This window comes from Tympanuchus pallidicinctus, unplaced genomic scaffold, assembly GCF_026119805.1.
Source record: "Tympanuchus pallidicinctus isolate F22 unplaced genomic scaffold, pur_lepc_1.0 scaffold29, whole genome shotgun sequence".
Lineage (NCBI taxonomy): Eukaryota > Metazoa > Chordata > Aves > Galliformes > Phasianidae > Tympanuchus > Tympanuchus pallidicinctus.
The window spans coordinates 310,765-327,330 of record NW_026294746.1 but is presented as its reverse complement, the minus strand read 5'-3'; the positions used below and the strand labels follow the sequence as shown (position 1 = coordinate 327,330).

The window sequence follows — 16,566 nt, the reverse complement described above, 5'->3', positions numbered from 1 at the left end:
GCTCGGCGCCGGCAGCGCCCAGCCCGGTGCTGGCGGTGATGTCACCCGGGCGGGGCGGGGCCCGGCGGCGCCGGGAGCGGCGCGGAGCGGGGCAGGGCAGGGCCGGGCCGCCGCCCGCGCCGCCGCACACAATGGAAGGCGGCGGCCGCAGCCTCCCGCCCGCCGCAGCCCCGGGCCGCCGCTGAGCGCCGCCGCGGGACGGGGCCCGAATCCCGCACCCCGCCATGGCGGCGCCGAGGGGCCCCGGCGTGGGCTGAGGGCGGAGAGCCGCGGGGCGGCGGACGGCCGCCGTCGGGGCGCGGAGCGGCGGCTCCAGCGCGCAGTGCCGCATCCTCGCGCAGCCCGGAGGCGGTGCTCTCCCCGCGTCGCAGCTCTGCCCGCCGCTCCGCTCCGGCTCCCGCCGCCGCCTCCTCCTCCTCCCGCCGCCGGAACATGGCCCTGCGCGCCGCCGGTCCGCGCTCCGCCGCGGGGAGCGCTCTGCTGAGGCTGCGGCGCGCCGGGGAGCTCCGGCTGGCTGCCGGCGTGCCATGAGCCCGGCGGGAGCCGCGGCAGACAGAGCCGGGCCCGTCCTGCCCCGCCGCCAGGCGCGGGCTGCAGCCGCCGCCGATGCCTTTGTAGGCGCCCAGGTCAGTGTACGAGGGCGGGGATCGCCGCTCCGTTCGCGGAAGGCTGCGGGACGCGGCGGCGTTTGCTCGGGGTCGGGTCCGTCGCCGTGCCCTCCTCCCTCTTCGCCGCTCCTCGGGCGCCGTCATGGAAAGACGCGGCTCCCGGCCCGGCGCTCGCAGGAGCATCGCACGTGCAGAAGCGCGCTGTAATGCCTCCGGCTCGCGGTTTCCCATTTGGGTGGGCATGGCGAACGGGATGGCCCAGACTTTCCCGGAGGGGATGCTGTAGGCACATCTGTTCCCAAAATCCTTTGGCAAAGCGGCTCTTAAGGAAGAGCGGGAATTCGGACCATCTGGGCTACTCTCAGTTGAGAAATGGGACAAACGGGATAGATGTCTGCTTCCAAAAGCTCCCGGTGTCGGAGATCTCGGCCTCTTTTTTCTGCCCGGTTCCAGCAGGTCGGTTTGTTTCAGTTCTGCGCAAAGCTGCTGCAGCCCGTCTTGGAGGAGGCAGACGCTGCAAGCACCGCGTGCCGCCGTGCCGATGAGCAGCGTGCCGGGAGCTGATGGTCCTTGTGTGCTTCTGTGCACATCCCGTACGGTGTTGGCACCTGTGGGAAAGCACAGCAAATTTCTGAGCAGCTGGGAAGTGCTTTACGGAGGTTATGGACAGAAATGGGCACTTGAGGGGGGAAAGTCAGCCTGACCCCCCCATCTCCTGCTGAGTTGGAATGGCACAACACAGAGATTCCGTTCTGTTCCAGAGATCCACAGACCTTCACCTGTCTCTTGGGCTCAGTGTGAACTGTGTTTTCCTGTACTTGTGGCATTTCTCTCTGCCTGACTGCAATCTCCCTGACAAGCAGGGTTGTCCATATGTTGTACAAATATTAAGGAGAAATTTTAAGTGCTTTTGTTTGATGGTTGAGATCGCTGCCTGTGAGCTCCACCATTAAACAGACCCAGCCAGGATGTTACTCACAGTGATGACTCCTCAAAAACAAAGCAGGTCAAGCCAATGCTTCGACTTGCTTGGTGTTTTTACTGTACAGAGGAACCAAGCAAAATGTTACATGCAAACAACCAATCATTTGTAAAATAGGAAGAGAGCAGTAATGAAGTGCTTTTTGGGTTCTTTACTCGTCCAGTAAAGTAGCATGTAGAGGTGAGAAAAGCAGCTCAGTGCAGATCCCTCAGAGACACAGTGTGAGCCATTGCCCACCAAATGGGGACACTGTTGCCACTCTGTGTAGCCTGAAAAGTGAGAATCCCAGCATGAAATACATTGGATAATAATTGTCTCTAGGAGAGGGCTTGGGTTGGAAGATGGGGATGGACATGTGTGCTGTCACAGGGAGCGCTTCAGTTGTGAATGCCTTCTGCAGCACAAGGTTTGGTTCTTGTTTTATCTGTGTCATTTAGGGTGGGAGCTCCACCCTTTAAGCATCTTATTGCTTGCTGGTGGGATGGCGTGGCTGGGCAGCACTGTGGCTGTGTGGTTTTGGTGGTTCTGTGGGGAGATTGTCCCACCTGGTATCAGCAATCACGTGCATTCGCAGCAGGGACCCCGTAACCTTCACACGTGGGAGAAAACTTGGGATGTGTTGGAAAGTGCTGTGTTGGCTGCCTTCTAACACAGGGTGCGTATGTGCAGATTCAGACTGAGCTCTGCATGGGTCGGGTTCTGGCTGAGCAGCTCCTCCTGCCCCTCTGAGGAGAGTTTTGCTGCACTTCCAAGTTTGTGACCCATGGGGCAGTGCCTCGCTCCTGCGTGAGCACTGAGAGCACTAGGAGTGCAAACGGCCTTTGGCACAATGGAGCAGGTTTCCTGAGTTAATATGTTGTCCAGGAGTTACGTGTGGGCCTTCAGAGTTGGGCTTTTGTGGTTAAAATTGGAGAATAATAATCTCCAGAGAAGACTGCAATTTCAGGTTGTTTTCTGTAAGTTATGAGGTGTTTCAGATACAGAAATGCAGTCGTTTTCATTGACTTTGTTGGAAGCAGCCTTGAAGAACCCACAAATTCCCCTCAGTCTGCAAATTATGTTACATTGGCAAAAGGTATTTGGTTCTGTGTTGCCCCAGGTTTTAAAGAGGTGAGAGTACATGGGATGAGGTTGAACCTTGGGCAGCACAGGCATGCACCCATTTTTGCTGCGTTTAGAAGTTTGGTGCTTCCAGTGCAGGGAACCTTACACAGCTCAGATTTCCTGTGTAATGTAAGCAGAGAAAAGCTTGTTTTGGTAACTTGATTTATGTGCAGCTGAGCGTTTGTCTTCAGTGCGCAGGTACTTGCCATGAGACCCCCGTTGGAGATGAAAGATAAGAATGTAGAAACACTGGTGATTTATTTTCCCTGAGTACTAAGTGCTGGCTGCCCACGGCCCCTGAAGTGAGCCCAAACACAAGGATTTGCATAGCAAAATAAAAAATAATAAAGGATAAATGGTCTTGGACGTCCTCTGTGGTGCTTACAGCCCTTCTGTTAATTATTGCAACGCGAAGCAGTTGTTGGTAAAGGTAAAAACAAATTACTGCTCCTTCCTCCCCCCCCTTTTCATTTGCATTTTCATCCTGTGTTCATTGCTGAGACTTGGCTGATAATGCCTTTCTGGCAATCAGCATGTTGAACCCAGGGTACACAAATGGGCAGTGATGTTTCACGGCAGTTTCCTGGTATCATTGCACACTGCATTTTCAACTTGCTGATGTCTGTGCAAATACGGCCCAGCAAATCCCGATATGGAGACTGTAGAGGTGACAACGTTTAGATTGAAGCTGACAGAGTTGGGGCTTAGAGAATGGTGCTCCCTAAGGGGTTAAAAGGATCCTGAGCAAAAGGAAACGTGTCAGGTCCGATGGTTGCATGGAGCTGTAGCTGCACGCATGCAGGTCCTGGAGCCAGCTGCAGATCAGCAGTGCTGTGAGCAGGTGGGCTGCTTTGAGTCTGCCATGGGAACAGGTTCTCTCTGCAGCTCTGTCAGTTTCTCGGCACTGCGGGAGCTGTGCTGACTGTATGCACAGAATTCTGCCACTGCTATCAGCTGCGTCTTTGTTCTGTGCTGAGGTGGTGCATTACGTCACCTGCAAAATGGGCAGCGTTAGAGACTTGCTGTGTATTCTCACCCCGTTTCCATCTTTGCTGCCTGGAGCTTTCTAGTTCAGGCTGGAGAAATAGCAGCAGCCTCTGCCAGCCTTCAGGAGGGCTCCCTTTGCTCTGTGCTGAAGCTCCAGAAGATTTCATTCCCTTCCCTCTTTATTAATAGCAGCATGGTTCTGATCTGCCTTTAGACTGAGCGGTGATTGACAATTAGCCATGGAAAACACCATTGTCCCAGCAAGAGTCCGAGAGTTACAGGTTCAAATTCCTGATATCTGTTCTTCAGACTCCTGTTGGGTCTGACAGAGACTCTCTGCTACCCAAAACCTGGCAGTGCTGTCCTAAATGATTCCTGGGAGTGCTGCCCACGTGTCTGAATAGGAATATTAGATGCTGTTTTCAAACAGTTTCCTGAAAAATGTTCCCTTGTTCTTCATTTCTGTCTGGGGACAGTGGGACAGTGACAGTCGTCCCTTCGGTGACTTGGCAGAAGGTGTGAGGAAGCACTTAATGTGAGCAGGAAGGGGGGAGCTTCGTCACTGAGACTGCAGTCCTTTGGGGGAAGCCTGGAAGATGCGCACAGGCCTGGGGTCCCATTTCTGTTCTATGTTTGGAGCTAGTAAAGAGAAATTACATATATATCAATATGTATCTCAGTCTGCACTGCCTACTGTTGTATCTCATGGGAATCGTTTTCTGCTGCTGTTTGGGGGCATACAGAACTTCTGTCTGTATGACGTTGGTGGCTCGGATGCGATGGCTGGGCTGCGTCGCTCCTCCCGGCTGTAATAAAGCACGAGTGCTGGCAGCCCGGGCCGCTGGTGTGGGATGCAGCACGGAGCTGCTGCCCTGCAGATGCAGCTGTGTCCCCACAACGCGAGCTGTGTGTCACAGCCCTCAGCTGAGGGATGGCTCAGTGCCGGGTCGCTGCCGGGCTCTGCAGCGTACGTGCTGTGCATGGCGATGGGAAGGAGGAGGCAGAGGAGCAGACTGCACTGCAGCACACTGCAGCACTGCCTGAACAAAGGCTGGCTGAGCAACACGGCTCCGCTCACTGCTGCGCGCTGCCTGCAGCTGAGAGGTGAGGCTGTCAGAGTGCATCTGCATGACGGCGTTTCCAAAGGGTTTGCAATTCACAGGGCAGCTGAGCTGTTAATCGGGCACTGATAACAAGGCAGATGACTGCAGTGGGAAGCGGCATTCTCCTGTGATCCTGGCTCCTGGGCGGCCCGGGTGGGACTGTGGGGTCAATGATTGAGGTTGGCAGAGACCTCTGGAGGTCATCGGGTCCAACCCACAGCTCAAACCCAGCCACAAAAGTGCTGAATTACCACATATTTGTGTTGGAGCTGAGCTGATGTCTGCTGCCAAGGCATAGCTGGGATGGACGCTTTGTTGTTGTTGTTCTCTAATGGCTGGGAAGTCAGAGCTGACATCTCACTGACAAATGGTTAGGTGACGAAGGGAGACTTTGCTTTGTTTCGTTCCTCAGTTAATTGATGCCTGACTCTTGGGTTAAACAGAGGCCATCCGGGTGGATCTGGCAAGTGGGAGTTGTGCTGATGAGCACTTTGGGGAACCTTCATGGCAATTTTTTCTAAGAGTATCGCTGACAGTCTGTCACACTTTAAACTACACTACTGGAACCGTGAAGAAACTTTCTGAGGGGCAGGGACTCTTAGAGCGTGCTGCTAGGGGCTCTGTATGTAAGCAGATCTCTCAGACAGGACTTTCTCTTTTAGAACCCAATAAAAACATTTTAATTGTCATGCACAGATTCCTGTTGCTGCTAACGGGCTTTGCTAGGGAGCATTTGAGCTGCACTGACTGGACACAGACACAGAGATATCTGCTGAGATCACAGAGATCTCTACAGCCTCAGTTTAGCAGTGCCCTCATGCAGTGCTGCAACCTCATTCTCCCCACTCCACTGTTCAAGCAATACGAGCCGCATCACAGTGCTGGCTTACAGTGGGAGGTGAAAATAACTAACACATCCTTTAGATTTGTGCAGAGACTGCACGACTCTTCTTTGCAGGAGGTGTTCCTGGTTTATCAGTGCCCATCCCCTGAGATTTCTGGTAATCCTGTACCAGGTGGCTTGGCTGAAGTTGTCCAAGGAAGTCCATCTGTCAGGTCAGGAATGTGGACCTTTTTAACGGCTTCTTATTCTGAGTGCAGAAAGAAGCAAAGCTGTCTTTTTCTTCCAGGTGCCATTATTGCATGGAGACAGTTGGACTAGATGATCCTGTAGGTCGTTTCCAACCTTGTGATTCTATGATTCTATGATTGCATGGTTTTAGGAGGCAAGCCAAGCTTAATTCAGTACTCCTGTGAGAACAGAGAGGTTTTCTCTAAAACTGAGAGTATTTCTGTGTGGTTCTGTTGAGATGCTGCATGAACAATTCCATTTGCTCAGGATTTACTTGCATATTCAAACCTGAAGAGGCAGAATGCTGCAGGGCACTCATGCCTGTGCTCCAAGTGGAGCAGATCTCCTTTGTGATTTTCAGGGCGGTTGGTTGTGGCTCTCCACAGTAGGCTGCCAAAAACTGAACTTCCTTACTATGGAAATGCCCTTATTCTGCCTTTTTTCAACCCAGATAACCAGTTCAGGATGTCGATACTGGAGCGCCTTGAGCAGATGGAGAGGAGAATGGCGGAAATGACTGGCTCCCAGCAGCACAAGCAAGGAGTGGGAGGCGGGAGCAATGGGAGTGGGAATGGAGGAACACAGGTGCAGGTATGGACCCTGCTGTGCCCAGTCACAGTAGCTTTATGGTTTCTTACCAGCATTTGTATGTGACGGGGGTTGGAACGAAGTGTAGTTGTTTCTTTTTAAGCCACAAGGCTTCTTTGTGGATGTCTTTAAGAGCAGTTGGCTTGCACTCGCATTTGCTACTGTCTCATTACTTCTGAAAGGGAAAGTTGCCTGCTCAGGGCAAGCACAGCTCTGCTCCATGGTTAACATGGGCTGTGTGTGGTGTTTCAGTGCGTTTCTGGGACTGGAACCTTGGGCAGCTGCTTTGAGAGCCGCGTGGTGGTGGTGTGTGAGAAGATGATGAGTCGTGCTTGCTGGGCAAAGTCCAAACACTTGATCCATTCAAAGACTTTCCGAGGAATGACGCTGCTCCACCTCGCTGCTGCCCAGGGCTACGCTACGCTGATCCAGACCCTCATCAAGTGGCGGTAAGACGCGGCCTGCTGGGCTCTTGGGTATCAATATAGACATGATGGAAACATATGTAAGCTCTGCTTGCTCCAGATTTCTGCTTGTCCCTTACAAACTGCTCCATGTGTCCCTTACAAACAAATCAGCCAAATCCCCAAACTTCTTCCTCTCCCCTTGTCTGGGAGGACCTGTATCTTGTGACAGTGCAGTTACTGGTCATGTCATACTTAAAGTCTCTATTGGGGGTACCATGGGTAGTAAATGTGTGTCGTGGGCACATACGTGGCCACTTCATTGTGGTGTGATGTGCTGGGTAAAGCTGTACATTTAGGAAATTATCCTAACATCATTTGTTCCGTTGTTTCTTCTGCAGCACCAAACACGCAGACAGCATTGATCTGGAGCTGGAAGTTGACCCTTTGAATGTGGATCATTTCTCCTGCACCCCCCTGGTAAGCAGCAGAGACAGAAACTTCTGAAGGTGTCTGAGGACCTTCTGGAGTCCTTTCTGATGTTATTTTTTTGATGTATGTTACACTCTGAAGAGTGGATGTTTCCTGCATGTCCTTGCTGTGTGAATGTTAAGATGTGGTGCTACCATCTTCCTAGAGCTTTGGTGGCAGTCCTGACGGAAAGATCCTGAATGGTTGGGTTGAAAGGGACCTTAAAGCCCCCTCAGTTCCAACCTCATGCCATGGGCTGCTTGCACCCCTCCATCAGGCTGCCCAGGGCCCATCCATGGCCTCAGGCACCTCCAGGGATGGGGCACCTACACTTGTCTGAGCAGCCTGTGCCATGGTAAAGAACTTCTTCCTAATATCTAATCTAAACTCCTTGTAATTGAGTAACATGAAGGCAAGGGACAGACAGGTGGTTCTACTTTTGTCTTTTACCCAACCTCTACTCGCCAGTGTCATGCTGGGGTTAAGGCCTTTACATGCCTTCTTTCAAATTTTCCTCTTCTGCTATAGAGGTTGTAAAGTCATCATGATATCTTGTTTGTGGAGTCATGACTAAGAGCTTAAGTAAAACGCCAAAGCAGGTAGAACCAGAAGTGCCAGTTTACAACAGCAGAGTGTTTGATTGTATTGTTCCCAACCTTCAGAGATCTCCATTTGAGGCCGTTCTTTCTCTGCAGTGATGTTAGTGTGCCTGACACAGCTAAAAATCAAGGCCTCGATGGTGAGAAACTGTCAGCTTCATTTGGTGGATGGAGGTTTCTCACTTAATGGAGAGAACAGCATGCATCTAATCCTCTGTAGTGACTTTTTGTTTGTAGAAGACATCTGTAAAAACCCCTTGGTGGTGATGCATGCTGTGATTTGCTAATCAAATTTCTGTGACCTGAGGATAAGACTCCACTGCATTATTCAGAAGAGAAGGAAATAACAAATCTCACAATGGGTCAATTGTTTTTTTCAGATGTGGGCATGTGCCCTGGGCCACATGGATGCAGCTGTTGTGCTGTATAAGTGGGACCGCCGAGCCATCTCTATTCCTGACTCCCTTGGGAGGCTGCCGCTGGCAATTGCCCGCTCTCGGGGCCACGTGAAGCTGGCAGAATGCTTGGAGCAGCTGCAGCGTGATGAGCAAACTCAGCTTGGACAGAACCCCAGAATTCAGTGCCCCTCGAGCACCGACTCCAGCACAGAAAGCTGGGTGTCCCAGTGGCACAGTGAGCTTATTGCATCTCAAGAGCCTCAGAAGGGAGTCACTGTGATTTCCAGTACCAACACAGGTAAGAAAAACCCAATGGCACTGTTTGCTGATTATGTGATATGTGAAATCCTAGAGCAAGGAGCTCACCTGGGTGGCTGATGCCACCAGTAGCCCTGCTGTCCATGCTTAATTATTTTTTGTGGGCTCTCTATTATGCGCTTCGTGCTCTTTTGTAAATACTGAAAAAAGGAGTGAATGTCTGCCTTAGGAAGATGTGTGTATCTGAAGAATATTTGGGATAATATCCTCCTTGGGTGTTGATTCCTTTGCATACACTGTTGGGTGTTGCAGAGCACAGCATGAACTTCTGTCTGCTGCTCTGCAGCAGAAGTTGTTTCTGTGGCAATCACCTGTTGCATACTTCACTTGACCATTGATCTGTTTGTTTTCAGAGCTGAGACGACCAAGATCAGAACCTTCCAGTTACTACAGTAGTGAGACTCAGAAAGATTACCCTGCACCCAAAAAACATAAGCTGAGCCCTGAATATTTTCAAGCCCGGCAAGAGAAGCTGCTTTCCACTGCACTGAGCCTGGAACAGCCAAGTGTCAGGAAGCAGAACTCCAGCTCCAAGCAGTCCACCACTGAGACAATCAGCCCCAGTGAAGGGATAAGGGACTATGGCCGGGAGCTCTCCCAGCACATCCCAGAAGCAGCTGGATACCGGGGTTCTGGCAGCCAAGCGGGCATCAAATGGAATCCAAAAGACATTTATATTGGTGTGTCTGCAGTGCAGTTGGTGGGGAGCCAGAAGAGCGCTGCGCTGGGGAAGGACGCTGTGGGCCATCGGCTACGCCAGCGAGAGCAGATGAATGTGCTGATGTTGGCTGACAGGGAGTTGGTGGATGCAGAGCTCTTGTCCTATAGGGACAGTGTAGGGGATGAGGACTGCTTACGCCACATGGATGACTTGCAGGTAAACAGCCGTAGCACTGCGGTGGTGGTGAGGTCAGTGTGTAGTTTCTCCTGTTGTCAGAGGGTGTCCTTCCACCCCACACACAAAGGTTGATGGGTAGCGGCTTGGTGCATACCTCTCACCAGACCTCTCAGGTTCCCCACACAGTGAGAAAATGGTCTGGGGAGTGTGAAACCCTGCAGTGCCTCGTCAGAAGGGACAAAAGTGAGTGAGCTTTGGTTAAGGATTTCTCTCCGGTGCCGAGCGGTGCGTGTTTTCTCTGAGGCACAAAGCTGGGTTGTCACATACAAACACAAGGCTTTTGTTACCAGGCAGCAAAAGTTTGCTCTCCTCTCCCCCAGGTGAACATGATGACACTTGCAGAGCACATTATTGAAGCTACGCCTGACAGGATCAAGCGGGAGAATTTTGTGCCAATGGAGTCACCGCAGGTGGAGAGAGCAGAGAGTGCTGCCATGAGCACCACGATGAGCTGGCTGGCCAGTTACCTTGCTGATGTCGATCATCTGCCGAGTGCTGCACAGATAAGGTCAGTGTGAGTTGGGGCGCTGGGCTTTTTAGGTGGGCTCCGTGCTGGGCAGCTGCAGATGCTGTTTCTCAGTGGCACTTAATGCGGGTGCTTCCAGCCAGGCGTGCACTCATGCACAGATGTATCATTGCCAGCACAGCTGCACATTCATGGAAGAATGGAAGTGCGTGCAGGAGAGAAGTGTAGCACAATCTCAATAATGCCACGAGGGCTGACTCCTGACTTCTTTTCCCAAAGCCATGCAGTGCAATACAGGCAGGCTTAGAAATGCAGGATGTTGGTTGCAGAGGCAGAGGGGTGCTTGAGTTTCTCCCTTAAACTCACAAATGTTGAATTCCTTGTCTGTGATGCCAGTCCAGCTCCTTTGCAAGCAATAACTCCTCCTGTGATTTGGTATTTCAGAAATCTGTATAGCGAACCCTTGACCCCTTCTTCAAACACCAGCTTGAGCCCTGCAGGCTCACCCATCAGTGAAATAGCTTTTGAGAAACCCAGCCTTCCTTCGGCAGCAGACTGGTCTGAATTTCTGAGTGCATCCACCAGCGAGAAGGTAGAAAATGAGTTTGCACAGTTAACTCTGTCTGATCATGAGCAGAGAGAGCTCTATGAAGCTGCCAAACTCGTCCAGACAGTCTTCAGGAAATATAAGGTATGTGGCCAGAACATAAAATGTCTTCCTTATCAGATGTGAGAGTACAGTTTGTTGCAGAATAAAATGTGGGTAATATCCACCCCAGGGTCAAACAAAAATTTGTTTCTGTCGTAATGTTTTCAGTGCTGCTAGCATCCACTCGTTGGTGTTTGCATAGCATCTGCTGTACCAGGGAGAGTATCCCATGCTGTAGCATGTGTTCTGTGCTGGCACAACACTCGAAAATGTCCTCCAAGTACAAGCTCTGGTGAGCTGCATGCTCAGCCCAGGGATCAATTTTAAGGGTTTTCTCTCTTACATGAATTGAATGTAGAGGTGTCTCTGGAAAATGTGTAGATGTGGATCAGACCATGTAACAGTAGCAGGAGGGATATGGAAGTTGGTGCCCTGCAAACTGCTGTGAGCTGCTGTTAAAAACCACTGTCCTGTTTTGGTGCAGTCTGATGATTGCTGCTTTGCTTTTCCACGCAGGGTCGTCCACTCCGGGAACAGCAAGAGGTGGCTGCTGCTGTCATTCAGCGTTGCTACCGAAAATACAAACAGGTAATCAAGGAAGTCAGATTTTCTGAACCAAACAAGTGCCACAAACACAGCCTTCTGTAGTGGGAATTTCTCCTGTATGCATTTTACCCTGCTCAGGCAGAATTAAAAAGGGAAGAAAATGTGTATCCTGAATCTTAATTCAGAGGATTCTTCCTTGAAAGGATTTGGCTTTGCTGTGAGACAGAGGGCAGTAACATATCCTGTATTGGCCAACATGCATGCCTGGTGAGACTGTTCTCTAACTAGTTGGTTGCCAAATTTCATTGTGAAATTGAAGTTGGTTTTGCCTTGGATGAGGGTGAAGATGAAAAATGAGGTTGTTTTATTTTGCACATCCTAAACTTCTAAGCAAGTCCTGTGCTAAAGCTCATTGCTGCTTGTTCCAGGACTGAGACTGTTCTCCAGTCTCTGGTTGGAGACAAGTTTTTAGGCTGAGTTCTCAACCCCAGAACAAGAAGTTTGTTTTGGTTTGGCTTGGGTTTTTGGTGGATGCTGCAGCCCACCTTGTGCAGTTGCTGTGCCTTCGACTCGAGCTGTCTGCTCCACACAGGCATGTGGTGTAAGATGAAAGGCAAGATGCTGAACTCTTTTCCAACCTTCAAAAACATTTATTTGAGAAGCATTTCTGGTGCCCAATGACCGCGTTGTGCTGTACATTCAAACTGTCCCGTGTCGGTCCTGGAGTGATGCTTCCTGTAAACAGGAAACCGAATTCCTTTCAAAAGCTGCTTGGCAAACTGTTCTGTCTGGGATCCTGGAATTTCCTGGAATCGCATCTTTTTGAAAGAAGATGGGTTAATTTTTTTTTAATATATATATATTTTTTTCCAATTCTTTATTTGTAGAACTAACATTAACTGTGTATTTTCTGTTTCTCCCTAAGCTTACTTGGATAGCCTTGAAGGTAATACAAACACTGTTTTGGGAACCGTTCCCGTTGGGTGAAAAGCTTTCACGTTCAGTATAAAGCAGGAGAACTGGCATTCAGTGAAATGTTTTCACAGTATCTGTGGCAGATAAATCACTGACAAACCAAACCTCTCCAGAAGGGGATGCAGGGGCTGCTGTGCCACAGCATGTCGGCGTAGAAAGACGCTGGAAAAAGCAAATCTCCTGCTTCTACAGAAGCTCATATATACAGTGATGGGCTGAGGTGCAGGCAGTGTTTTGGAGTTTGTTTCCAGAAGAGGAGCTTTCCTTTGCTGCTGCTCATTAGCTGTCACTGTGATCCTTGCCTTGGCATTCAGGGAGTGTAGGGGAGCGCCTGTCCCAACCATGCAGCCACTGCTCTCTGTGCTCTGCCTGCTGCCCAGAAGGCTTTGACTGTTGGCATTTAGGATCACTGTGCCATGGATTCCTTAGACCACCATCTCCTGTGTGGTGCTGCACATGCTGGAGGCACAGCCACTCTTACTTTGGTCGCTGCCAGTAATTTTCTGCTGTAAAGACAGATTTTCCAGCTACACAGCGTCTTGCTGTAAGCATTCTGAAATCAGCTGAGCTTTTTCTAAAGCTCACCAGGATGCAAGGCGTGCTTTTCCTGGAGGGAATGCATCCCCAGTTGATTTTCCATTCTCAGCTTCCTCTGGCCTCTGTTGGGGTGAGGCAGAGGTTGGGTCATTTCTCCATCTTTCCTCTTCTCAGGGAGGGAAAAGAGGAGGAGAGGCAGTTGTGGGCAGGCCAGAGACTCAGGAGCAGAGCAGGTAATGCCATCCAAGTGTGAACGCTGCTGGGCTCTGCATGCAGAGGCTGTGATTTTCTCTTTCACATGCCATACTCTGCTGCTTTGTCACTGCATTACTGAGATCAGCGCAGGCCTATGAGGACATTGGAACAGTCGTAGCTCACATCACCATTTCAGACTTAAACCCTTCTATTCGGGGGTTTGTAACTCAGCCACAGAAGTGCCCTCTGGGCTAAAAATTGGAAGAAAAAACACGGCCAACCTGCGAGCAGACTTATTTAAAATAGCTCATTTAAAACTGCAGTCTGCTCTATTTAATTACAAATGTATAAAAGCAGGAGAAGGAAAAAAAGGAAAGAAATAATTACAAAATATAAGTGCACCTAATGACTGCTTCAATTCCAAAAAGTGAAATTTGGTAAATGGTGGTCTGTGATAGTACTGGAGGGATTTCTTGGTTCTTGTGGGATCATGTTGGGATTTTTTTATTCGTTTGCTTTTTTATTTTTGCTTTCCCACCGGACACATAAAGTCCTCTAAAATATCTTCAGGCGTTGCCCCGTACAGGGCTGCGTCTGTGTCCCATCTGCCCAATACAGTGAGCAGATGTCAGAGCTGCTAAAATGAACTTCCTGGAACAGCAGGAAGTCACCAAGTTGTGAATGTGATAAAGCTTTCCAAGTAACCTCTGTCATAGTGTCAGCTCAGAGGTGTGAGAGCAACTTCTTTGTACTATTTTGCATCTCTATTACTCTTATAAAAGATGGCTGTTAAACAATAGGTGTGGTGTTGTTTGATCTCTGCTGAGCAGCCTCCTACTTGCTTGTTTTAAAGGGGAAAGGGCGTACCATACAAATTGGCTTTTAAAGGCTTCCTGCTTCACTGGGAAGTGTGTGGAGAGAAGCAACACTGCGGTGCTGCAGAGGGTTTCCAATGCAAGTGGCTGCTTGTAGAGGTTTCCAGGTTCAGTCAGTGCTGGTAACAGACTTCAAACACAATTAGTTTTGTCTGTGCCATAGGCTCGGTCTTAGACTTGCTAAATTACTGTGGTTTTTGGTTTAAGTGAGAGTGGAATGTTACTCTATTTGAGATGTTTGGACTGAAACGGATACGTGAGCAACCCAGATGTTTGCAGCACTCTGTGATGGCATGGACAAAGCTGATTTAATTTGGTTCTTCAAAATGTTGTCCTGGGACAGTGAAATACACCTGTGAACAGCAAATAAGGTTCTGAAAGTAACTCCTTTGAAAGATATGATTTAGTGAGAGCTTTAAGAAGGTTCTGCACCTATTTCACAGTTCTCATCGGCTGTTGCCTTTTTTCTCAGAGTCCCAACCAGTCAGTAGGTGCTCATTTGTTTTCCACTGTGTCTCAGTGGCACGAGAGCCTTTTGCTATAGGAATTTGCTTCTCACTGGGGCTTTTGGAGTGCCTCAGCCTCTCTTTGTTTCTCTCCTAGTATGCACTTTATAAAAAGATGACGCAAGCTGCCATTCTTATCCAGAGCAAATTCCGAAGCTATTATGAGCAGAAGAAATTCCAGCAGAGCCGACGGGCCGCGATGCTGATCCAGCAGTACTACCGCAGCTACAAAGAATGTGGGAAGAGGAGGCAGAACCGTCGGACGGCCACCATTGTGCAGCAGAAACTCAGGTGAGCTGCCAGGCTGTTAGAAACCACCAGGATACGTGTGTGTCATTGCTTAGATCAGAGCTGCGCTGTAATGGACGTAGGTGGTGGGATAAGTACCATGTTTTGTAGGATAATTATTCTTGCATTTAGTGCTAGTCCCCCCTTTTTCGTTTGTGCTTCAAAGTTGGGTTTTTTTTGTGTGTGTGTATGTTTAGAAGCAGTCTGCTTACCAAGAAGCAGGACCAAGCTGCTCGCAAGATTATGCGGTTTTTACGACGCTGCCGCCACAGGTATGACATCACCCTCTGGTCAATGCCCTTCAGCAGAGCAATGTGATGTATTCATGTGTGTCAGCAGTGAGTGCAGTGTAAAGGGGAGCAGAATCGATTATATTCAGATCTTTTATGGAATAACACAGCACAGCTGCTTTCAAGATGAACTGGCAGAAAGGAAATCTCTAACTTAGGAATGCTGCAGAAAGGCAGTCATCACACTGAGCTACACTGCTGGTATGGTAGAGCACCCAAGGTTGTGCTGGACAGACTCGGGTGGAAGTTTGAGCAAAGGAAGGCACAAGATTCTTAAAGTTGGACTTGAGGAAGCTTGAGGGGGGGGGAAAAAAAAGGATATCCTTTGAAGGATAGCAGCAATGCATGAGTGCTGCACTGACCTGTGCACTACGCAGAGCATTTGTGGTATGTGCTAAAGAGCAAAATGCGATGTCTGGAATACACCAGAAACCATCAGTGAGGTCACTCTCATCAAATACAGCTTCTTTATAGTAGACAAGTGGAATGTGCTGACAGAGCAGTAGACAAGTTAGTTCAGCCACTCCACACAGACCTCAGCAGCTTGGAGTACAGGTAGATATGACAGTGACTCCTCTGTGCCACTGTGGGAACCTCAGTGCGCTTGCCTACACACTTCCTTGTGCCTCACACTACTGCACCTGCCGTGTGCAGGTGTCTGTTCTGATTTCCTGATTAAAAGGCACCAAATAGCCTAGGCTGCAAACTGTAAATTGCCTGGACAGAAGTGAATTCAGATTTTTCTGACTCTACTCTCCATTCTCACCACATGTGCATTTCATCCTCTAACAGCAGGTCAGACAGTTGGCAAAGAAGCACAGATGGCTTCTCGTTGTCAGTGGGGTGTGTGGAAGGGACTGGAAGGTTTGGTTGTGTTCATTAGGCAGGTTGGTCCCACTGAGGTGGACAAAGACTTGGAACTTCCTTCCGCTTGAGGTCCAGGCAGTCTGTGGAGAAGCCACCTGTGTTGTCATCTGTGGAGTCTGCAGTGCACTCACATTGTTAGATCTCTAGCTGTCAGCTAACCTTGACTCTTCAGGAGTGCCCATAGTTCCAGCAGTTTTTCTTGCCTTCAGTTCATCTTGTTCCACATTCTCAGCATTTCCTATTCCCTTTGCAGTGCAAGACTTACTCATTTGCATCACTACTTACTCATTTGCATCACTGAAGTTTGCAGGCAAATCCTTCTCTTTTGTCTATGCTCTGATCTTTCCTTTGAGCAGCAAAAGCCTCTCTTTTCCTTCTGAAATGAAAACAGTCATCTTCGTGATCAGGTACTTTCTCCAAGCAATCACAAGTGTTTTGGTCTGAACCCACCCTTGTTCCCCAGTCAGACAGTATTCCTGATGATTGCAAACAAACAATGGGTGCTCTGTGCCTGGAGCTCTTTTCATAATGGATGAGTAGATGTTGCTGAAAATAAGAAGGATGTAAGTTTTGGTCTTTGGCTTTAGAGAGGATATTGGAGCTCTACTGGCTGAGTGTTAGCACACGGCATAGGGACAAAAGTGATCATTCATCATCACCAGTCATTCTAATAATCAGACGCATCTTTTCCATTTAACATTGAAAAAAATAGTTGTCCATCTCCTGTTATATTGACAGAAGTCTGGTGAAGGATACGCATCAGCCGTAACGTGGTACCAGCATGACTCAGCACTGAACCGTTGTTTGTAGAGAATGAAAAATAGAACTTTCCTGACCTCA

General features: G+C 49.5%; 1 protein-coding gene across 14 annotated transcripts in view; it reads left to right on the top strand.

The window, feature by feature from the left end:
- Window positions 1-16,566, top strand: part of CAMTA1 (calmodulin binding transcription activator 1) — a 222,429-nt gene that overhangs the window by 196,220 nt on the left and 9,643 nt on the right. For 8 of the 14 annotated variants that reach the window (XM_052691940.1, XM_052691936.1, XM_052691937.1 and 5 more), the window contains 11 exons: window positions 6,308-6,447; window positions 6,697-6,893; window positions 7,250-7,328; window positions 8,299-8,614; window positions 8,988-9,511; window positions 9,853-10,040; window positions 10,443-10,689; window positions 11,164-11,235; window positions 12,119-12,139; window positions 14,379-14,572; window positions 14,767-14,841. In XM_052691940.1, coding sequence (XP_052547900.1) covers window positions 6,308-6,447; window positions 6,697-6,893; window positions 7,250-7,328; window positions 8,299-8,614; window positions 8,988-9,511; window positions 9,853-10,040; window positions 10,443-10,689; window positions 11,164-11,235; window positions 12,119-12,139; window positions 14,379-14,572; window positions 14,767-14,841 — 2,053 coding nt within the window. The remainder of the gene's footprint in view (window positions 1-6,307; window positions 6,448-6,696; window positions 6,894-7,249; window positions 7,329-8,298; window positions 8,615-8,987; window positions 9,512-9,852; window positions 10,041-10,442; window positions 10,690-11,163; window positions 11,236-12,118; window positions 12,140-14,378; window positions 14,573-14,766; window positions 14,842-16,566) is intronic. The other 6 variants (XM_052691938.1, XM_052691943.1, XM_052691945.1 and 3 more) reach the window with 2 other exon arrangements.